Source organism: Anticarsia gemmatalis, chromosome 5 (assembly GCF_050436995.1).
Source record: "Anticarsia gemmatalis isolate Benzon Research Colony breed Stoneville strain chromosome 5, ilAntGemm2 primary, whole genome shotgun sequence".
In the NCBI taxonomy this organism is placed as follows: Eukaryota; Metazoa; Arthropoda; class Insecta; order Lepidoptera; family Erebidae; genus Anticarsia; species Anticarsia gemmatalis.
Genome location: NC_134749.1, coordinates 4,142,633 through 4,166,657, shown reverse-complemented (window position 1 = coordinate 4,166,657; position 24,025 = coordinate 4,142,633). Strand labels below are relative to the sequence as shown.

The 24,025-nt window shown below is 34.6% G+C and overlaps 2 protein-coding genes across 4 annotated transcripts; one reads left to right on the top strand and one right to left on the bottom strand.

The window, feature by feature from the left end:
* Positions 1 to 14: 14 nt before the first annotated feature.
* Positions 15 to 18,578, bottom strand: aux (cyclin-G-associated kinase). Of its 2 annotated transcripts, XM_076114176.1 has the most exons (20): positions 18,302 to 18,578; positions 17,046 to 17,450; positions 16,842 to 16,939; positions 16,533 to 16,758; positions 16,297 to 16,452; positions 9,959 to 10,187; positions 9,629 to 9,746; positions 8,783 to 9,010; positions 7,970 to 8,133; positions 7,624 to 7,707; positions 7,362 to 7,467; positions 6,853 to 7,010; positions 6,226 to 6,434; positions 5,725 to 5,763; positions 4,909 to 5,240; positions 4,616 to 4,784; positions 3,927 to 4,128; positions 3,427 to 3,625; positions 2,944 to 3,105; positions 15 to 2,619 (listed from the first exon to the last, which is right to left on the bottom strand). In XM_076114176.1, the coding sequence occupies exons 1-20, from the start codon at positions 18,432 to 18,434 to the stop codon at positions 2,512 to 2,514; spliced, it is 3,525 nt and encodes a 1,174-aa protein (XP_075970291.1). In that variant the 5' UTR covers positions 18,435 to 18,578; the 3' UTR covers positions 15 to 2,511. The 2 variants fall into 2 exon arrangements, with proteins under 2 accessions (XP_075970291.1, XP_075970292.1); XM_076114177.1 differs by lacking the exon at positions 5,725 to 5,763.
* Positions 18,579 to 18,871: 293 nt separating this feature from the next.
* On the top strand, positions 18,872 to 23,969 carry elgi (E3 ubiquitin-protein ligase NRDP1 elgi). Of its 2 annotated transcripts, none has more exons than XM_076114178.1 (7): positions 18,872 to 19,137; positions 19,218 to 19,360; positions 19,684 to 19,766; positions 20,799 to 21,004; positions 21,919 to 22,077; positions 22,373 to 22,503; positions 22,795 to 23,969. In XM_076114178.1, the coding sequence occupies exons 1-7, from the start codon at positions 19,048 to 19,050 to the stop codon at positions 22,931 to 22,933; spliced, it is 951 nt and encodes a 316-aa protein (XP_075970293.1). In that variant the 5' UTR covers positions 18,872 to 19,047; the 3' UTR covers positions 22,934 to 23,969. The 2 variants fall into 2 exon arrangements, with proteins under 2 accessions (XP_075970293.1, XP_075970294.1); XM_076114179.1 differs by having other exon boundaries at positions 18,873 to 19,137; positions 21,919 to 22,074.
* Positions 23,970 to 24,025: the final 56 nt, after the last annotated feature.

Genomic DNA, 24,025 nt, shown 5'->3' with positions numbered 1-24,025 from the left:
TAAAACAATAAACATATTTTTGAAATGACTTTATTTTCGAACAGTTTTTTTATTAGACATAGTACATTATCTAAGCAAAATATACACAATATCGGTGACATTTACATCTATTCTGGCTCTAAATCATACCGTAGTAACCCAAACTGACTTGATAGGCCCTAAATACACAAGTATTATAAAATATAAACATACAATCAGGAACAGTTGCCACGATTCTCTAGTGTTAGATGAAAGTAAGCCTCACTATGATGGAATACTGCTTTTCAATTTCCTAAGAATATAGATTCAAAGATAAAGAAAATGATAATATAATCTTATATAAATGAGTGGGAGTTTGTGCCGATCCCATGTAACAAGGAATAAGGGCAGGAAGATGAGAATATATTCAAAACATGCAAGTATTTAAAATGTTTAAACAACAAACATTTTCATAAATGACAATGGACACCCAACTACACTTATTTCATTCAGGAATGTAAAAACTTAACGTTATCGTAAGCTCTCGGAAACTAATTAATTAATACCTATTGACACCAAGTTAAAAATAATAAAATAAACTCGAGTTCTATGTACAACCGACACGCTGCGTTCTTATGAAAGAACATTTGTACCTTTTACGACCTTTATTGCTTATTTCACCAATATGTCAATTTAAGCCAACTTATAGAAGCAACAATCATCAACAAAAACGCGTAGGTACATTCTTGTTTTGCAAGCATTGTTGTGGCTTGTAAATATAACGGATAAATTAAATATTTACCTACATGAAAGAAAGTTGTATTAACATTTGAACAAAGCCACAAAGTCGCGCTAACGTATATTTACTATGGAATAATAACATCATCAATAAGGTATGGTATATAAGGTGTTATAACTTGACATTGGTGAAACAGACCCTTATCATAAGAATGTTTTTAGCGACTGACACCTCAGAGCCCCAGTGTCGTGTGTACATAGTACCAATCGTTTCCTCGCGTAAATAATACATCGAATTATCTCTTATTTCGAGAATATAATGCAAAGAAGTGATTAAGTCACTGAATAAACTAAATAATTGAACGAATATACATAGACAATTATATAATTTTCACAGATGTATAATATAATATTTTATTAATATCTTCAAGTCAAAATAATTTCTCTTACAATCAAATAACCATCCTTGCGTATTTAGCTCTTGTGATATCAAATATCTAAAATACACTTTGTTCTATATTATGTACGCGAATGTACTAACACTAAAACTATTAAGTAAAGAACGCCCACAATTAATTAATTACAGCTGAATAACTAACAAATAAATGATTATATGCACCACCCTAACTGTGAACCCTCTGTATATTTATAATTATTATTTAAATTGGGCTAGAACAACTAATGCGTTTCAACTACTATTTATCAACAATATTACGTAAATGTACAAACTTTTGACAGCAACTGCTTAAACATATCCACTCGACTATATTCGTAACAGTAGTTCGATGCGAAAACAAAATATGAGACTAATAATAAAATGTTGAGAGCTAATAAAAATAAGCTCTTAATAAATAATTCCGGACTTTTTTAAATGTATTGAAGCCGTATTTTAAGCTCTGAATGATTAATTTTATATTGTTTTCAACGGCAGTCTAAATAAATGCTGGGAACATATTTATTTCTAGTTGTGAAGGTTCAGAAGAAGCAATTAACAAATAACATATCAGTGATTTTATTAATCTTTTTTTGTTATTTTCTAATATTTATTATAAAGCAAATTTTAACAGTGTTTTTAATTTCATATATGGAAGAAAACCGACTTAACATGACCTACAAAAGTTCTGTAACAATTGTCTTTATTTAAAACTTTTTCATGTATGTTTTGGGGCTATGTTTAAACAATATTCAGGGGAAATCTCCACCGGTTCAACATCTATTCATAAACTATAAAAGAATTTATCACAATAAAGTTATACTCCTTACTTATTCCCGATAAAACATCTAGCGGTAAGACAAAATCATAAGCGATTATATCGTTAACCAACTTGCTTTATGAATACACTTGCCTTCAGCAATTAGAACAATTATTTATATATTGCTGTATATTACTACTGGGTGAAAATACTTGTGGACCTCACTGGGATAGATTTCAACGGTTATTTTTACCATGTTTCAGCTTATGTCATGACTACTGCTTGAAAATTTAAAACTTTCGAAATACGGCTGTTTATTTTTGAACTGCTATCTAAACAAAGGCTGTACACATGAACTTATTCTATACTTGTTGGTCTGTCTATACATGGTCTGTTGAGAAACCGTGTCACCCTCGAATAAAATTATTCCAACTTTCGTTTAAGTAAATATAAAGTGGACTCATCCGTTACTTCCAAATTGAGAGATCTCGGTGTCGACTTCCTACTTTCCTAGTCCACAATTATTTTCCCCAAGAAGTAATACTACATTTGCTATATGGATGCGGCATCTGTCTACCGATGCACACAAGTGACGTATATTATTGAACTGGCACCTCTATAATTACTGAAACAGGTTTTGTTGCTTCGCGTCGTTTTCGAAATCACTCCACGCGTTGTTCAGCTCCATGAAGATCATTTTTGCTATGTTCTCGTTGGGTGTGCCCATTTGCTGCAATAAACGTAAGACATTTTAATCAACTTTTTAAAAACTACGTTGGATTCTCAATACTCTAAAGATTAAGAGAAATTAAATTCGTAGTAATTTACGTAACTTTTCGTAGCGAAAAATATTTAATCTCTAAAGTAAGTAAGTACTACAAGTAAGTGCTATATTATTATACAAGACTCCTTAAAAAACACATTGTTTCTTATTTTGACATCATCAATCAACAAACAAGACAAACGCTCCTATTGTGTTAAAATGATTTTTATGAGAGTTACATAAATTCAGTTGAACCCACAAAAAATCAATAGATAAGAAATAAAAGTTTACCTTATCAGGATGTACAGCAAGACAGGCCTTCCTATAGTTCCGCTTGACGTCGGCAGGGGTCACGAGTTGCGACATGTCGCAGCGTGTCCAGCGACAGTCCTCCCACACCACCGTGTGCAAGGAACACATCAGAGCGCGGATGTTCGCCTTCTTACCCTCCGTCTGTAACAATGTATATGGCAAATGACTATATGATGTATAACTATTTTATTATGTCTAATATATGTTTGTACTTTTTACGTAATCCTTATTTTACTTTTTAACTTAAATTTTTGTCCTATAACAGTAAAAAAAAATTAAAATGTATACTTAATATCAAAAAAGAAAAAATTGGACCGAATAGGCTGCGTAACTTCTAGGCAGTTTTGGTATATTTTATTTTGCAAAAAAAAGGTTTTTGCAAACCACGCCAGTCTGTTAAAAAAGTGTTTTTAATATTGGCTAGGGAGTATGTATCGATAAGTAACAGAAACCAGTACTTACCCATTCGTATATTTTAAGTTTCTCCGGGTCCATATCTTTAGCCATCTCGACTTTCCGCATAGCGTTCATGGTCTTAGGCCCCGTGTCACGTTTGGTCGCGAAGTCGTATCCTTGACTACCAAGCAAGTCGCCGAATACATCTCCCGCCTTCTTCGGCTTTTCATCTGCTGGTGTTTTCGCCGGTTCAAAGTGTGCACGACTGTAAAGATAACGTATAGGATTAAAAGGATTATTCTCGTCGTATCAATTGCAATACATTGTTAAGATATTCAGTAGACCACTTTTTGTTGGCCGAGAATACTTTTTAATTATTTTGAATCTAATAGGCGAAAAAAATAAATTTTATTTTAGATTTAGTTTTTATATCTCGTAGGAGAAATAAAATACTGTAGACCCAATCGTACTTTAATGATACGTTGTTAATAATTTTGATTGTACAGTTTAGGGAATAATACGTAGCATATGACATTAAGGAGTAAGAAGTAAGTGAGTGCAAGTACTTGTAGTCGGGCTGGTGTGCGGGCGAGCGCGCGGGCGTGTGCGCGGCGTGCGCGGGCGTGTGTGCGGGCGACGCGCGCGGCGTCGTGCCGGCACTAGCGGCCCCCAGCGCTCCTCCCAGCGCGCCCAGCTCCGCGAACGGGTCCTTGCGAGCCGTGCCGCCCGCCGGCTGCGCACGCTCCAGGGGCACGCTGGACGGACGACCTGCAACACACACATATTTAATAAGTTGCGTTTCAAATATCAAACTGTTTCCAGCTGCGTCCACTGTGTCGGAGTCGGAACGTATGGACCGTAAGGATTTGTTGTTACTTTGTATTAATTTCTATGGAATTACGTCCACTGGATAGGTCGGCACTTCGGTGCCATAGAAATGAATACGCGGAAAACGAATAAGTGGACGCGCAGTCTAGCTATGGACCAGTAAAAAAGTTGATTACATTTGATTTTATTGAAGCTTCTCGTCAGCAACCATTTATACCAAATTACCAATATTATTAAGTAGTATTACAAAAAATGACTTCTATTTTCTATGAGCGTAGGTAGAGGCTTAAGAACCCCACTTGGTACAATCCCTGCCAACTTATTTCCCTTCATTGACATTCACATCTCTGTCATACATAAATATATAGTATAAAAAAAATGTAAAGCTATCTAGAATCAACATGACAAAAAAAAACAGTTCACTCACTGTCATCCTGTATCAAAGGCGTCAATAGCGGCTCCTGTTTAGTAGGTATGGGATCGTTGAGTCCGAACGGATCAAAGTTCAGCGGATCACTTGAGTTCACGTTACGAGGCTCGGATTGTTCCGTCGGAGGAGCGGGCAGGTCGCCAAAAATAGATTCTGACGCAAATGGCTGCAAAAATGTACCATTTTCGATCAAATATTTCACTGTGATGTCAATCTGTTGATTACTTAAGATATGATTTAACCAACAATAATGGTAGACAATGCATTTCTACGATATAAATGTTACAAACCTGAGGATTATCCTTAACTTGTCCACTCAAGAAATCACCAAAACTATCATCACCGGTAGGCTTCTCCATCATTCCGAAGAAATCGAACGAATCTTGATTACCGAGCTTCTTTTCTTTACGAGGTTCTTTAACAGGTGCATCGCCTGCATTCATTGAATTTAAGTTAAGGAAATCTGCCGTATTATCGGTGTCCGCTTGATCGCCTTGTGACGTCATCGTGGGCGGGGCTTGTGGAGGCGGGGGTCGCTGTGGCGGCGCGGGGGACGGCGGGGCCGGCCGCGAGGGGCGGGGACGTTCACGCTCCACCTCCCGTGGCGGATAATCTGCTGTCACTGTAGAGAAATTGTTATATTAGTTAGTTCCCTGGTAAAAAATTGAGGAAAACCGACGAATGAAAAGGTTCATAACAAACAAAGATAATTTACATAACATGCGTTCTCAACCAAAATATGGTGTTAACGATCTCAAAATAGAGCAGCGGATGATGATTACAATAAATGTTTTTTTTAATAAACTAACAGTGATTATAAACAGCTAAAATAAACAACAAAAAGTCCTATATTACAAAGCCAATCGTAATGTATCGCTTTCTTGCTCTTTATTTTTCTTTAAATGTGAATCTTGGGTTCCATTCAGTTCGACCGAATACAGGCTAATCAACCAATTGGGCACTCGAACAATTATTTATTGCACTCAAAACTCGTACGCAGCGTATGAATATAGGACAGGGTGCACGCTATAACACAATGGTAGCGTGCAATGACATGTGAATAGTAAATGAATGTAGATGAAACAACACGCATCACTACGACATACTTGCTCGCGGCACCGCGGTCGGGTTGTTGCGGAGGTTCGCTGTGTAACACACAATACATGTACACGCACAAGTACATAGCTACGAGAATAATACATATAGTGAAGTTTAAATATAATAATGTATGTATAAATAATTACTTCTACATCGTTTTTATTATTGAGCATATTTTGAATAACTATTGCATAAGATATTTTAAATATAATAACTTCAAATCTATATAACCTTAGCAATACCAAGTGTAATAGAGTCTAAATATTAAAAGAACACAACTACATCAACCATGACTTACTGTTTAAACTACGAAAATATGTTAAAATTTATTTGATGTACTATCGACCAAATACACAAAATTTTAAATTATGTTCAAAATTATATGTACTGCTATAATATACGTCAAAGTAATAGTAACAGTCCATGTACATTTGTGCTAGTTAAATTATTGTTTTCAAGCTTTCACAAGGTATCACCATAATCGTATTACAGATTAATAAAACCCTTACCAAAGTTGTCGATAGTCTCGTCCCTCTCCAAGTTGGTAGAGAACAGTACATCGGGCGTACGTATGGGGAAGGAGTGGTCCTCCTCCCAGAGGTCGGAGCGCGGCTTGCGTCGCTCTCCGTTCTGTACCACCAGGCTTATTACCGCTGTCGTGTTGTTCGAGAAGTGATCGTTCACTGGCATGCTCTCGTCTATACCGTCGATTTCAGACCTAGGGGACATTGATAGGAGTTTTATTACTGTGATTTTGTGTAGAATACATTTACATATAAAGCTTTCGGTTGTCATTTTTTTATTTACACGATGTGTCCGCTCTTTGATAGAAATACTATAACTACAAAAGAGCGTGGGTATGCATTATCTATGTAGAATATAATAAATAATTCAGTGTGTCTAAAATAAAGTAGCGGCAGCAAACGTGCAACCGCTTGCTAAAGTAACTTAGCAGGTGTACTACTTGTACCTTTACCCTTCTCTATCCTCCTCTCTCTATCCTTTACCCGTGTGGGTACACGGGTGCAAGGTACACCCATGCATATATGGGGCTTTCAACTAAGTTCTCGAAGATGGCACATTGGTTTATAAATGTTGTAATTAGAGAGCATAAGAAGTAAAAACAAAGGTGTTACCTAGTGAACTTGATGGCGTGTTGCGTGGGCGCCAGGAAGCCGGTGTGGAAGTGCAGCGCCAGCACGGGCACGGCGTGCACGCGGCCCAGCTGCTGGCGCGCGTGCAGCACGCACACGCACACGTCGCCCACCACCGTCGTGTCCAGCGGCAGGCTCACCTGACACATGAGAATAAAAAATAATAACTGGGCCCGAATTAATAATCTATCAGTCTTGGAAGTCAATTTTCGTTTTAAGCAATGATAAAAATTGGGTAAGGGTCTTCTCCCGAGATGAGAGAAGGGTGAGTCCTAAAGTCTACCATGCTATGCAAGTGCGAGTTGCATGATATTAATTGATTTAAAACTTAAGACATGAACGGATTCGTAAGTCCTTTCTACTGCCAGTTCGTTTCTTCATCGTATAGTTATGGTTCAACCCGGTGTTAAAGTTGCTCATGAAACCAATAGAAGTGTTAAAAACTTTTAAAGGCACGTAAATATTTGTTTGAAACTTTATAAAATACTCACTTTGCCTTCAGCCATTGTATAAAGATGCAATCTGTCGTAGTCTTGTAAAGTCGACAGCAACATTCTATCTTCATTGTATATTTCTATGTATGGCCGACAACCGTCCCTGGAAAAATAATTAAATAGATACTATGAAATGTCGGGTGACGGGAACGCACACGTACGTATACGAACTATCTGGTGAAAAATATCCACTAATGTGACATATAAATAAACAGACAATAAAATAATATCTAAAACCGTTTATTTTTTTTATATTTACCTTGCTTTCGTGAACAGTGGTACTGGCTGAATAGTTAACGATACTAAAGTAACTGGCCTGAAGTGTGGAAGGATTGGTTCTGGTCTGAAACAAACAGTCAATATTAATTAACTTAAATATTCTGGATTGGTAAATGTCACTCTAACAGTCACGTAGGTATTTTTGAAATGACAATTGGTGAAACGTGAATATTGGATTATTAAATGTATTTATTCTTTTTCATGTTGGGGTCAGCTTTTTATGAGGTATTACAAATTTCAGTAAAAACATACGTTAAGAATAGTACTGGAACTAACTACAGCAACTACTAACTATAACAAATAATCAGTTAAGAAAAAGGACTCACCTAACAATATTACTGAGATAATAAAGGTATCTAAGTTGTCCGGGCGCGATGTTGATGGGCGCTCGCTTCACGGCGAAGATCTGCAGCGCGTCTTCCGGCACCGTCACCAACTTCGCGTACAACAACAGCCCGCATACTAACATGCATGACATTTGTTTACCATCCTGAAATGATAAGTCAATATTCATTTGAAATTTAGGATGGATATTGTAGAGGCAAATATAAGTGGCATCATGATTTTAACGTTTTACAGAGACGTTTAATTCATCATGATAAGACATAGTATTTAGAGTTTCTCTCAAGCAGTTTATCATCACTGTCATAGACATAATCGTCTATTCTTGAATAGCATAAAAACATGTAGCGCCTCCGGTGGACGTTTGGGGAATTACTTTGATATTTTATTTTTATTTCTATCGCAACGATTAACATCAAAATAAAAAATACCTTTGCTTTCTGTCCTGAGTACCTCTCATTTAAGCAATAGGAGTCTAATAAAACAGATTCAGTTCAGTAATACTACTAATAGTAAGGTTAGTGGTCAACCAAGTGTCAAAGTTGTTCAAGCCGCCCGAAAGGCCTATGACGTGGCTTAACGACTGTCATCTTAATTGACAACAATCGGGACCGACTTTTAACCTGCCCTCCAAAGCACGGAGATGCCAAGCTCAAATACCACTATGCGGCCACTCATCTATGGAATGACCGCGCCAAGGTTTTCTTAACCCACAGATCGTTTACCGACCGGTGAGTGCAACTAGCTACGGGCGCCTCTTCAGTTCAGTTAAGACATAAAAATCAGATTTTATTTACCTGACAAGTAATAACAGCGGCGGCTCGTTCATCCTTGCCCAGATAGTGGTACATGTGCTGCAGCAGGCTGTAGAAGGGCGCCAGCAGCGGCGCGCGGTGTGCGGGCGTGGGCCACAGCGCGCGGCACGCGTCCGTCACGAGCACGTGGCGCGGGAACGTGAGGCGGCCGCCGCGACACGCGTTGTACACGCTGTACTTGCCGCCCGGGTGACGACTCTCTAGGAATGCCTGTAGTACATCACAATGTTAGTAGCAGTTGTAACATTAAATACATTAGAAAATCTAGCATGACTTATTTCCGATTTCTAAGGCACATTTAGCGGTAGTTTATCTATACCAGGAGTTCCCAACCTTTTCTTAGCCCGGGACCACTTTTATATTATTCTTGTTAGCAGGGACCACTACGTAAGAATATTAAAAATAAAGTGTAATCATTCTGAAAATTTAGAATTTTTTAGAATCATTCGCGGATCATATTTTGAATTCCGCGGTCCACCAGTGCTCCCCGGACCACTGGTCGGGAACCACTGATCTATACAAACTGTTTTTTTTTTATATGAGCTTAAACGCTTTGAATAGATAAACTACCGCGAAATGTGCCTCAGAAACTGGGGGTTAGGTTCCAAAATATTTTTAAGAAAGAGTGTCTAAACGGGATTTGGCAAAAGTGACTATACGCTGCGTTACTAAAAACAGGCAGGGACATATTTTTTTATAAACATTCTATATTCAGCTAGGGTGATCTTATACACTTCCTGCTGATTAAATGGCCTCTGAAAATTTCTCCAGTACTTTAAAGACAAATTAAATTATCAGTCATGTATGTTGAAAAGTAAAGAAACTTACTCTGACATCATCAACATGATTAGTTTTGTAAGCGCTCTCCAATCCTTCAGACGGGTAAGGCATAACAATTACGCGACTAGTTAGATAGCTTATATCCAAATCTGTTCTAGCTATAGACCTGCAAATAAAATTACACATCATTAGTCACATAATTTACTGATTTTTTTCTTAAACATTGTAGTTAAGGTCGGAAGACTACGTGCATAAAAATTTTACCCATTAATGTCCCACTGTTGAGCAAGGATCTCCTCCCGTAATGAGGGAGGGATTAGGCTTTGTGTCAAACGTACATTAGGAATAATAGAAAAAGTAAAGCAAAGTCAAACTTACTGTTGAACAGTCTGCATAACCTTCGAAGAGGTATCTTTCAAGTTTTTAAGAAAGCTACCAGCGCCCCCTTTTATTGATGAGAACAGTCCCCCTGAGTTCACTGGTGGTTGGGGTAACGGAGGTTGGTAGTGCGGCGCCGCGGGTGGGCGTGCGGGGGGCGGGGGGCGAGCCGGCTCCGGCGGCCGGGAGTTCGGCACCTCCTGGCTGTTGGCCACCGGGTCTTTGTTAGCTAAAAGAAAAAAAAACAAACTGTAATATCACACCATAGAGAAGACGTTTCGATTTCTATATTTAGAGAAGTGTTCTGTCATGTTTCCGTAATGAAATATCTGTGGTCCTCGTAATTATTAAAGCTTGCAATTAGTGTATACTAAGAGGTCTACACATATTTCCTGTGGAGTTTCCTTATGTCGCACCATTTATATTCAATTATAAAATAGAATAAAGTGCAACAGTGGAATCGATTCAATGTGCGGTACAATTTCTAAACAAAATTCATTATAGTTATATGATTTTTATACAAAATAGTATGTGAATGTTATTTGTGATGTATATTAGTGTGTATTTCTAATATTTCAAGGATTTAACATTCATTACACAAAAACAACAATTTAGATTACTTGATATTTATTTCTAACATTAAATATCTTACATGTTTACACTTATATAACTAATAGTAACAAAAATATTGCTCATCTAAAACTACACTTCTTTTTAATTTAACTAAAAACTATTTCAATATTATATAAAACGAATAATCACTTTTTCTGTTCTAAAATCACATGTGTATTGAATCATATCAAAAAGTATCAAGAAAGTTTCACAAACTCAGTTTTAATATAATAAAACGTCAAATATCACAACAATATATATCTTAACAACATAATTGTTGAACACCTTATTAAAATATAATATTTAAAAACAAAACAATTACACTTACCTATTGGTAATAAACGCATCTATATCATTAAAATATTCTAAGGAGTACGAATGGGAAAATTCTTTTTAAAAATATCTCTTTGATTAAGTTTAAAATGCTTGTATGAGCAAAATACTTCTACTATTTCAAAAACAAATCTAATAAATTCGAGTTATTCATATTCAGAGTTATATTGGGGCAAATGCTTATTAAACTAAATACATAGGAATTTGTATCTAATTAAATTAAAAGCACCTTTTAAAAAGTTATAAGTACATATTCTAATATCTATGTGATTTTTAAAATATGACTGTATATCATTATTTCTGGAGCACACACATTCGTTGAAGTTGTCTTTGCTTATTTTCACACTGTAAGATGTTCACACATACGTCTGAATTATAAGGTAAATATAGATTATCTGTATGACACACAGAGAACACACACACACATATTGTAGGAATACAAGACACATTACTATTGAACAACAGAAAATTCATAATGACACTGTCACGCGTACCGGTAAACAAGTTATTAGAGGCATAGTTTCATAAAGACAGTAAAGGAGCAATTAAAATTGTACAACAATATAATAGAAAATGGAAGGAATACTTGAAGAGAACGCGAACATTCACGCACTGACATTTGTGTTGAATGCACGTGAGTCACATAAGAACGTCTTTATAATAACGTTTGAAAAGCCATCACTTAGCGCAGACATCTGACAACCATCTAAATGAGTACAATATCAAATATATTAAATTAGCTTCAGGCCGCGGCTTCACTTGGAATATGATCTATCCCTTCACCAAATTTTATCTAAATCCGTTTAGCCATTTAATCGTGAAAGCGTAACATGTCTACTTTCACTTTTATGATATAACGAGGTGATTTTTTGTACTGTGAAAACAAGTGAAATCTAACGCCGTGTCATATATCAAAACAACGCAATCCGCGCGAAAATCTGTATGTCCATAATAGTCCTTCAGTCGTTCGTGCGGTTCACGCGATCGTACTCGTGCCCGTCTGTGTGCGTGATTGTCTCAGTGTGCTTTACAAATAACCTGTAATGAGTGCTAGCATAAAACCTCTTTAGATACATCAGCATCTGATAATCAATGTCCTTAAGTCCTGTCGTAGTGTGAACATCGTACAGGTCGAATAATAGACATTTTTGTATAACTTCACAGCGCGGTTCAATTTGGTTTATTAATACAAAATCATCTCATTAGCACTGTAATAGATCTAAGCAGTCACGTTCACAACACTAGTTAAGATCTGATTAAAGAATAGTCTAAGTGGCATTGCTTTAATATTAGAAATGCAGTGAAGAGTTCATAGAATGCACTCTCAATAAAGTATATCCTATTAAGTACGCAGTATATTAGTACCAAGAAAATATCTAATACTATATGTGTGATATAACAGAAACCTTAAACTTGTAATACATAACAATATGGTAACGAATTAATACTATCGACCGACGACTTCGCATTTGTACCTTTTCATGGAATGTGAAACACTCGCCAATGTTATTCTAATTGGATTATATTCATAGCGCCTTATTCATAAAAATCTGTTTTGTTCGTTGTAAGCTCTCTCTTTCACATTTAAATATATTGAAGTTGAGATAGAAATAAACAAAACATCTACTTTATATGAATAGGGGCGAATACTCGTCCACATTCTAGACAGTGACATTAATATTCAGGCTAAAAGTAATAGATTTTCGTATGAGAATAACTATAGCACTAGAATAAAAGTCTAAGAACGGGACGGACCTACATACATCTATAGTCAGGGGTTATAATACAAAGGGAGTTATAAAATTATTGTCATCGTTAAGTACAGACTGCAATAAACATCTCTATACATAGGTACGTTTGGCGGACAGAGAATACTACTCACAAATTATATTTCAACTTGTTTAAATTAGGTACAATTTTAATTGGAACATCCTTTATAACATCTGATGTCGTACGCATCGCTGCCAAAATTAAAACAACATATTATTCACAAAAATTAGACTACAGGCGATAACAACATTAAATTTTATATAATAGTTAAACATTAATAAATAAAAAACAATGAATACTCATCATTGCGAGCATATCCGATCGTTCTAGCAAGCGTCAAGTGTGAGTGGTGTCCGATGCAAGGGTTCATGCTAGCGCAGCGGGTCATTTAAACGAGAAAACTATTGGGCACCCGAAAAAGTTGAAAACACCTAAAATGAAAAAGAAAACGTGATATGTATTGCATACAAATAATACTACGTGACCAAGTCCTGCGCCTCTTACATCTACTAGCATTTTATTACATACGACTTTGATACGCAATCTTATTAGAACTAGCCAATACTCCGTTATCAGTTAGCTACAATCTTAAACAACATTTTCTTATAATATATTTTTTTTATCACAAATAAAATTATCAAGTAATATCAAACAACTTTTATAATAATAAGGGCTTCGAACTGAATCATGGGCACGATGTTTACGTTTATTATCATATTTATCAACCATGCGTAGTATCGATTTGCGCGTTTATTTGTAATACGATTATTAGATGACACGGCTCGATTACTGGTACAGATAAAACAAACGGAATTTTGTTGAAAAAAAAAGAAAAAAAAAAGAGGCGGAGGACTTGAGTCTCTACGAACAGGTACATGCAATGCGTTATGATCATTCAAACGAAATAAAATAGAAGCACTGATCCATGTTGTAACAGGCTAACATGCATGGCAGATGGTCTAACAACATCTTTAAGAAGTAAATTTTTCCCTACATGCCTTTTTTATTAGTAACAGTAACAACGCATATTAGCATCGACCTAATACATACTAAGTCATATAAGTAGCTACTTTAAGATTAGATAATAGTAATACATTGAATTATAGGTAATTGAGAAATTGTTTAAGTATTTCCAAGATAATTCATATAAGGAGACCATTTATAGTTAGGTGGTCGTGTATTACATTTGTTACAAAAGAGAGTTGTAAAGAAAGTTTATATAATTCTGTACAGATATAAAATATATAATAATATGATTAATATAGAATATTATAAAAGCATTTGTTTGCAAAACTGTGAATAAGTGGGAAAGCTTTAACTATAAAAACGTGAACTTTGTGAATGACTATGAGCAATTACTAAATAAAATATAATACAAAAATATTTTGAAATCCAATCATTTGTGAAATATATTTACAGTATAATGAAAATCATGAAAATAGGTATTAATCAGTCACCCAAGAACGAAAGCTATGGTAATAATAATCTACTTATAAAAATGTTAAGGAATGTCTTGAATGTTAGCACTTATCTAGCCAGTAATAAATCACTCAGAGCTGTACTCAACTGATACCAATTCTACACAATTATAAGACTCCTACACATTACACCAATGGTATGATATAGTTTAAACGTCGACTCGTGAATTGAATAATACTATTTAATTCAAAGATTACAAGTGCGTAGAATATCAATTTTCCTCTTATATCGCAAGAGTCGCAAGTAGCACAAACCTGTTAATAGTTTTAGTCACACTACAAGTGAACACGAACACTAGTTTAGCAGAATGTTAGTAAGTTATGAATGTGTACAATCTGTGTGTAATTACGTGCAACCAGATCTACAGTGCGAATCAATCATGTTAGTTGAAAGCGAACGTGACTGTATCAGATCGTTAACACAGAGAACATTTTACGTACAAATATACCCACATGTTTCGTACTAAGGAGCTCCACTAAGCGAGAATCTCTCACTTTCGCTATCTGTGCCACTCAGAATACGTTAGAAATAAAATCAAACCACGGCTGTGAAGAATATACTCATTTATTTATCTACATAAAGCTCCGACATGACTAAATAATAATATGCACAACAGAAATAATGGTTCATGACAAAATGTAAGACACAGTGTTCATAGAGACACTAACTTTTGTGATATCAACTAATGACAAAATTATGAACGTTAAACATCATGTATTCTATAATATCATAATATAATCTACTCTAATTCAATACTTGTACCTCAGTTATAACATATCATTTCCTTATATTGTCTGGAAAAATTTGGACTGTTCCATGATTTTGATCATAGTGTTCGATTGTATCAACACAAATATATCTAATTAGAAGATGTGATAACAAGCAGTGTAGTAATACACCGATCTAAATAATAGACTAGTTTATATACACACAAATAACTTAAAATATAAGAGCCAATATAATATAATATACGTGACAAGTGCGCGGAGGTGCCGATATCACCAAGCCACCGTTACCGTTAATGCAATGCACGCCGTGACTGCTCACACCGCTACCCAACACTGTTAGTTCACATATATACGAATACGACACTCTCGTGTGTTATTAAGCCAATATATACCAATATTATAATTATTATAACACCTATATCCAGCGTCTGTACCAACTGTACATGTATTCATACTACTGGATATTTATTTATTTAATCATATAATTACTATATATTATAGAAAAATAATATACCTAATTAGTAAGGGGTTTAAACATTGGTGTGAAGATGTATATATAGCCCAATAAAGTTACAGGAATGTATAGACAGTTTAAACATTACACCTAAATATAGTAAAGTATTCTAACTAGCGACAAGTTTCCTATCTAGCTATAAGAGGTATGCATTTCATAAATGCACACTGACTTTTTGGTAATAATAATATTCAAGAATGTAAAGAAATAATTTGTGACTGGAGTATCAATGTTTGTCTTATTAATTTTATGACCATCTTATTATTCTATCACTGTGATGTCTTTGTTCAAGTCTCCTCTCGTAATCAGACTTAGTTATCAAATTAAAGCTTATAAACTTTCAGTGTTCAACTGTTCATAAAACATGATAGCTAATATTGCACTTGTTAAATGCAGTCTGAGCCTCAATAGACATAAATATACATTTTCTAACTTTACCAACGTCATGTTAACGCATTTCAGCATTGAAGCAACATAAATAATCAATTTTGATTCAAGTCAAATAAATGCTATACTACCTTATTTCATTCAGAGAACAATTTATTCAACATTGCCTTACCTTTGGTGATGTTCAATTTTTGGTGATAATCAACATTGGAATGTAAATAAATCTCACATTTTGTTAAATACCTTTCTAAGGAACTCAAAATAAATATATGGAAAAATAAAAAATTTGAGTGTAAAAAGTCAAAAAATACTTGACCATTTTTAGCTCGAGTATTTAATGCAACAGAACAGAACGATGGTCCGTAGGGAATACATGGATAAGTGATACGCGCGATCGCAACTCAATGTAAACGTTTAGGCGATTCTTTCGAATTTATCACATAATGTTGAACGTGCCGCGCCGCGACATTTCTCTTAGGATATGGTAGTGTAATATTTACTTGACTTCTTATTACCTGGCGAGCTAGTGGCCACAGATTGTTCAACTTTTTTACGCTCAAATTTGAGTGGTTGCTTGAGATTGACATTATTGGACTCCGCTATCGCCGCCAATCGCTCCAGCACACTACTTATTGTCAAGCGCTCCTCGGGGTTCACTGTTAGGCAACCACCTGAGAACAAACACATTAACATCACACCTTGATACACACGGTTAAAGACATCCTGCAGACATGTTGTCTTTCATACTTACTTATGATTTCATGAAAACATTTGTAGCGTTGATCATTGGGGTTAAGGTTGTAATTTCCGTTTAATATTGCAAGCTTAGCTGAGTCTTCAAATGGATGTTGCATGTAACAAAGAGTGTATAGTATACAGCCCAGAGCCCAAACATCCACACTGTGGTCAATTTTGCGATTGTCCCAAGTATCTAACATTTCAGGGGCTCTATACATGGGTGTAGTGAACTGGGCCAGCTGAAATTGGGAAATAATATTGATTAAAGTTATATAACACATTGAAGTAATAATCATTACTACAAACAAAATCATTAACTTACAGTTTCTTCTAACATGTTTCTTTGATTTGCACTCCATGATGGATTGGGTGTGTAAATATCAGTTGTGGCTGAACCAAAATCACATAATTTTATTGTACCTAAAAAGTAAAAATGAGTTAATGACTATAGAGGACTAGAACCATAATGATAAAAGTTACATTTAACTGATATAATTTTTAGTTATATAATGTTATTATTTTTTACCTTCATTTGATATTAAGAAATTTTCTAATTTGAGATCACGATGTGCAATAGGAGGGACTTGTGCATGCATATGCTGCACTGCACGGCATGTCTGGTAAAACACTCTTAGTATAGTAGACAGTGGGAAGGCCTGCCCTCTGTTCTGTAAGGCTTCCATCAAGCTGCCTCCACTACACAAGTCAGTCAACAGCAAATACTCTCCCATTCCATGTGATGTCTTGGCCTTATCAATAAAAGAGGCAGCTATATATTTGATTATGTTAGGGTGACCTGATAATTTTTTTAGAAGGCTAATTTCTTGTATAATGTTTTTGTTGGCCTGCTCATCAGCAGCCATGAGCCTTTTCAGAGCATATTCTGTGCCCGTGGATACATCTTGAGCAACAAACACAAAAGCAAAACCACCTGCAATCAAAAATTAAATGCAATAATTTACTTTGTAATTTTTTCATTTACATGGGTTTGTTATAAATATATTAGATTACTTCAGCAGGAAAAGGGCTTGTCAGATGATAACAATTAAAAGGGAAAAGACTTCCTAATTATTCTTTTCAACAGGGTTTTTACATAAGGAAACTTACTACACATTCACCTTTAATTATATTGCACCTAAAATATAAATGTGTGACTGAGCAACTACTAAAATTTTATGTACAATTTTACAGCAGAGGGTTCAGTATCACATAATTTCATTATTTTACTATGAGTAAACATTCTTGAACACAATACAGGCTGCTTATATAAAATAATTTGCTTGTTAATAAATAATACAGATGCATTTCCTTAAAATCATATTATCTGTTATTCATTGTTTGGTCAGTAAACTCAAGCAAGTACTAAAGTTTAATTTGTATGACCTTTACTGGCATGAATCAATTGAATGAAATCTAATACTTTGCTCCTTGTAGAAGCTTTTCTCAATCCGCAGACGAATCGCTTAAAGATTTAATGGATTGATTGGTTTTAATCAATGAATGACCTTCTCATAAAAATATAGACAGCTGCAAATATTACTACTAAAGTGTCACTTATTAGTTTCTATCCCTGAGATATAGGACGTAATTTGGTGCTATACTCATTAGGTACGACCCAAAACATTTTGTCGGACAATGTACCTTACCGCCCCCAATTTCTATGACGTTAGTACGTGGATAACCGCAGCCCACACGAAAGATGTAAACACCGTTTGATATTCTACGATATACCGGTATCAAGTGAAACTTGTTATTCTTATTGTAATAATGATATTCACTTACCTTCTGCAATCACCTTCTTGACTCGTAATTTCATATTTCCAATTTCAACAAACTGACCAACAAAATCATTATCACTACCACCGTTAGCGCCCCCTGAGCTAAAATAGCCCATGGCTGATTTAAAGACGCTCATTTTGATATCAAATTATGTGGATTTTCTAAATAAATTAAAGAGAAAACTGTGTTTCATCAGCACCCTTTGCCCAGATCCATTTTACAATGGCAGAAAAAAAAGAATAGGCAGATTTGTTGGCAAATGGCAGATGGCAGGAATTAAGCAGTGTTGCCAATTTTACCTAGGCTACTTATTGGATTGTTACACTAAACCTAGTATAATTATTTTCAAAATATAAATGATGAAAAGTTTTATTATAATTAAGAAAAATGGGTAAAATATCCCGACCTGCTTATGCATAGGTATTTTATTGAATAAAAAAAGCAATAAGCATCATTTACCATGACTTTTTATTAGAGCTGAGCCACCGTGTGCCGTTTTTGATCCGACTAAAACTTAAAACTGAGATGAGCTAAAATAGAAGCTACGTAGTCGATATTCTGATTCTATATCTGACATTATTTACAATCTGTGGTGACTCAGAATCATTTGTAAGGAAAGCAAAGCAAACTGAATTGACTTTATTATTTGTTTATTGGCATTTCCTTCACAAAAATTGTATAAATAATCAAAATTCCAAGCTCGAGTACACCGGACTGATGTTTGTCAATCCTGTGTGAAATTATCAAACATGGGATTTGAAATCAAAAGATTCGAAGGTGTCGTTGATGAAGAACTCATTTGTCCTATTTGTTCAGGAGTTTTAGAGGACCCACTTCAGGTTTGTGACAATATTGTAACTTTTATTTTCATCTAGTGCCTTAGGATAATGTTATTGAACTCGTGTTGTTGTTGATTTAGGCACCAGCTTGCGAGCACGCGTTTTGTCGTGCGTGTATCACAGAGTGGATTAGTCGCCAGCCAACGTGCCCAGTAGACCGGCAGGCAGTCACGGCAAGCCAGCTGAGACCAGTCCCAAGGATACTTCGTAATTTACTATCAAGGTGAACATTTCATAACCATGTCATGGACCCTTCCACAGTTTGTAGGTCATTCAGTCAGATTATTTTGCAAGGGCTTATATAATTTTAATAGGCTATCTAACTGTAATACAGCTGTAATTGGTTGAAAATTGATAATAGGAATGTGGTACAATGATTTAATGAACATTATCCAACTATAAAAGTGGTTTCTTTGTGAGAGTTATTGCAATTAGTATAGCAATGGATAGTTTATTATAATAACATGTTCTAGAACACTAATTATATTGTTTTGCTGATCAATGAAAGTGTATGGTGATGTCACAATGGATTGTTATTGTTTGCAGGCTGAGTACTACATGTGATAATGAGCCTCACGGGTGCAATGCTAAGCTGAAACTGGATTCACTTGCCTCTCATTTAGTTGACTGTAAGTTTGTATCTATACTTAAAACATCAATACAATATGTGTATCAGAAAATGATATTGAAGTAGGTCAATATTGTTTTTGTTTATTGATAAAAATACTGAATGATGTTTACAGTAATTCATATTCAAACACAGCTGTTAGCAGATAGTATCCCTTATCAATATAAAACTAATTAAAAAATATATATGGCTGTAAAATAATATCACAAAGCAATTTTTACCTACTTTAGAAACAAGTACATTGATGGCTGCACAAAGGTACAACTGTACAAAGTTGAGAACTATTTATTTAATTAAACTAAGTCTATAAATATTCATTCATTTGTTAGTAAATCTTAAAGCACAACTCTTTATTTCCTTGTCTAAAAAAGTAATGAATTGGTATGAAAATTGATAATACAATTTATAGCAATTAACTATTTATATTATAATTAAAATAATACTCATTTAGCAGGAAATATATCCTGTACATAATAATCTATTATAAGTAGGAAAATAGCAACTAAATATTTCAGTACTAGCTGGAAACAATTGTGTTAACTGTGCTTGTGGGCCTTCCTAATTTTAATATTTTCGGGATTGATTTGAAAAAATATATGTAGCCTTTTAGATCATTGATCTTCAAGTGTTCTGAAGCTAAATGTTTGTAAGCTGTTATAGTGGAACATACAGATTTTCATGTTTATAATAATATTAGTGAAGATTTGATATGTTACTTCAGCAATGTTTTGTTTTGATGAACTTGTCAAGTCATACTTTGTGAGATGAAAGGTATATTACTATATTTTTGAATATTTTTATGTTAAACTCAATTTGATATAATAAGTCATACTATTCTCAAACTAAAGAGGCCCATGTAAATGACTTTCATTGCAAAATCAAAAGGTTTAAAGCATTTTCATGTTCAAGATAAGATTACACACAAAATATTACAATATAAGTAGCATCAAAGATAAAATCTGGACATTAACGATCAAAACTAATAATTTCCTGTTTTTGCATTAAATATTTGTGAATAAACCTTTATTTTCAGGTGAATACAACCCCAAAAGACCAATGCCATGCGAAGCAGGATGCGGTTTGGTGATACCGAAAGATGAATTGGCAGAACATAATTGTGTCCGTGAATTACGGGCACTAATAGCAACACATCAAGGAAAACTAAATGACTATGAGCAGGAGCTAGCAGAACAGAGACTGGTCATCAATGAACATAAAAGAGAACTAGCATTATTAAAAGTAAGTTGGAAAAGTAAAAAAATATTTATTTCAGTTTTATACTTGAATAAAAATATTTTATTTTAGTCTATTGATCATACTTGATACAGGAAAGTATGGTTAAAATATTTGTTACATTTAATATATTGTTTTAAAGCAGATTAAACAATTGACCAGGTCATTCAACTTATTGTGTGTAACTTCTAGCACATAATAGTATGTACCACTTATAACTGCATATAATTATAAAAACACTCATAATTTACGAACAAATATTTGCTAGTGAGTTTTTAAGTAAAGCCTTATACTCTGTTGTCTTACCTGCCCCTAATAGCAAAGCAATCAAGAGATAAAATGAACAGATTAAGAATTGCACAAATCAGAAAAAATCTCTGAATTGTGCTTTGTGTCTGTATTTCGAAATGTTGTCAAGGCATTATAGACTTTTTTGTGGTGACTCAACAATGAAATGTGAATTAAAAGTCAAGTTTTTAAATATTCATTGCAATCACATTGACCTTTGCATGTTGATTATGTCACTGGTGTTGTTATGCCATCCATATGAATTGCAGAATACATTTACTGTGCTAAATGAATAAAAATCAATGAATAGGCAATAATTCCAATAGAGTAATAAGCAGTATGTTTATACATAAATGTGTAAATGTACATATGTGTATTCTTTGACTCGTCACTTTCTCGCAATATTTCTTAACTTGGCATCCGTTTCCGCCTAGTTTGAGTTCTTTATTAGCTAAACAATTAATAAACCAGGAAAACTTATTACTAATTTGTCATATTTGTTTTGACACACAAAACACTTTCCATTTTACATAAACTACTGTAGTGAACCTTCAGAGGTTTGTGTAAAATTAAATACAAAAAAAAACTTGAATTTTTGTGTTTGTTATTGTTAAATGTTGTTTGTGTTGTAGGAGTTCATGCGCGCCATGCGGTTGTCGAACCCGACGATGCGCGCGCTGGCAGACCAGATGGAGCGCGAGGAGGTGGTGCGCTGGGCCAACTCGCTGGCGCGCGCCCGCGTCACGCGCTGGGGCGGCATGATCTCCACCCCGGACGATGTGTTACAGGTAGTATGTTGACGGCTTTTCTATAACCTTTTTATTAGAATAGTCTTTTTATTAGTTTAAGATTGCAGTTACGATACTTGAAAGTCAGTATTTTTTAAGTTACTTTATTAAACCAGATTTTTTTACTGTAGCTCCATTATATGTGATGAATACGATTTGGTTTGGATTGACGGAAATCTATTTATACTGTTCTCATTGGCACAATATTAAGATAAATATAAAAGGCTGTATCGAAATAAATCGTTGTGTGTCTTAGGTACTAATATAGAAAAAATATGACGTACTGAACATGTTACAGATGATGATCAAGCGAAGTTTATCAGAATCTGGCTGTCCTCCTCACATAATAGACGACCTAATGGAAAACTGCCACGAACGACGGTGGCCGCCCGGCCTCTGCTCACTTGAAACCCGACAAAACAATAGGCGGTAAGCAAACCTTAAATTATTTAACTATCTTATCTTACTATTAATATTATAATTATCAGGATATGCTTGGTAAAAACTATTATTGACTTTTAAGTTTTTAAAATTTCCAGCTTTTAAAAAAAACTCATTGTTTAAGCAAATTATGATTATTACGCTAAATTATGCCAAAATGTTTCAATTGTGTTTGTTTTAAATAAATCTTTATTTTCATGTTGTAAGTACAATTTATTACTGATTCATAATTTTTCGAGGAAATAAGGATACCTACTTATTTTTTTTTCCTGTCAACAGATTATATGAAAAATACGTGTGTAAAAGAGTTCCTGGAAAGCAAGCAGTGCTCGTGTTACACTGTGATAATACGCATGTCGACGAGCATATGATGGTGGAGCCCGGCCTCGTGATGATCTTCGCGCACGGCATCGAATAGCCCACGGACACACAACCGATGTTACTGGTGTTTACAAGTGACTGTGTATGTGCTCTCAAAACAGTTGTAAATATTTTGTGACATACGGCGCGGAGGCATTGAGTCTGAATTCAATGGAAAGCTAACTTGCCTAGAGTAGTCATGCTAGTACTGATTTATCGCCCCAATTTAGAATTAGATAAACGTGACGGGGTGATGATCACGCCTTGTGGTGATTAAATGATAGCCACAGACAAACGAATTTAATATGTATTGTACTTATGAGTGTTTAAAAAGAAACAGATTGAAACAAAGTTTCTTTCTGTAGGCCTTATTTAATAACAAATGGTTAAAAATGATGCTTTTTTGATATGATTTATATTTTGTCCGTCCGACTCGGTGCCTCCGCTTTCATTGTTCGCAAACTGTCGTGTGTCGCCACACTAAAAAAAACTAGCGGCGCAGACGTGCCCACACCGGATCTCTGAGCGACCACGACAACAACGGACTCTCTGCCAATTTAAATCATGTTCAATACGAAAAATAAAACTGGGTAGCACAATATGTGACCAGCCATAAATCCTGTGTTGGCATTATAAAAAGTATTTTTCTGGCAACAGTAAAACCAATGATAATTGTACAATAATAATTATACAAATGATATTTGATAATGAGTGTTGGAATATTTTTAGGTAATTACGTGAGTTTCTAGTATAATAACATTGGATTTCGAAACATTCCGATAGAAATGAAATTATATAAATAAATAATTAATTAACTAAATATTATGTTGATTCAATGTTATCGAATTCAAAATTTAAGTATTAATTTAGTATTAGTTTTTTATAAGTTTTTATAATATTAAATTAGTGATTGAATGCTGTGTTATGTTGTTTAAAATAGTGTGTCATTTGTTTTTATAAATGCCTTTGCCTTATTGAAAGCTTCAATTTATTATAATTTTACCTTACCATCTATGTTTTACTTCCATTACTTTACTATTGGTAACCTATGTTATGTATCTAGCTCAATCTATAAATAAATATACTGATCACTAATTAAATATGTGTTTCTTTTTAATGTTCCTTAGAATATTCTATTAAATTACAGTTA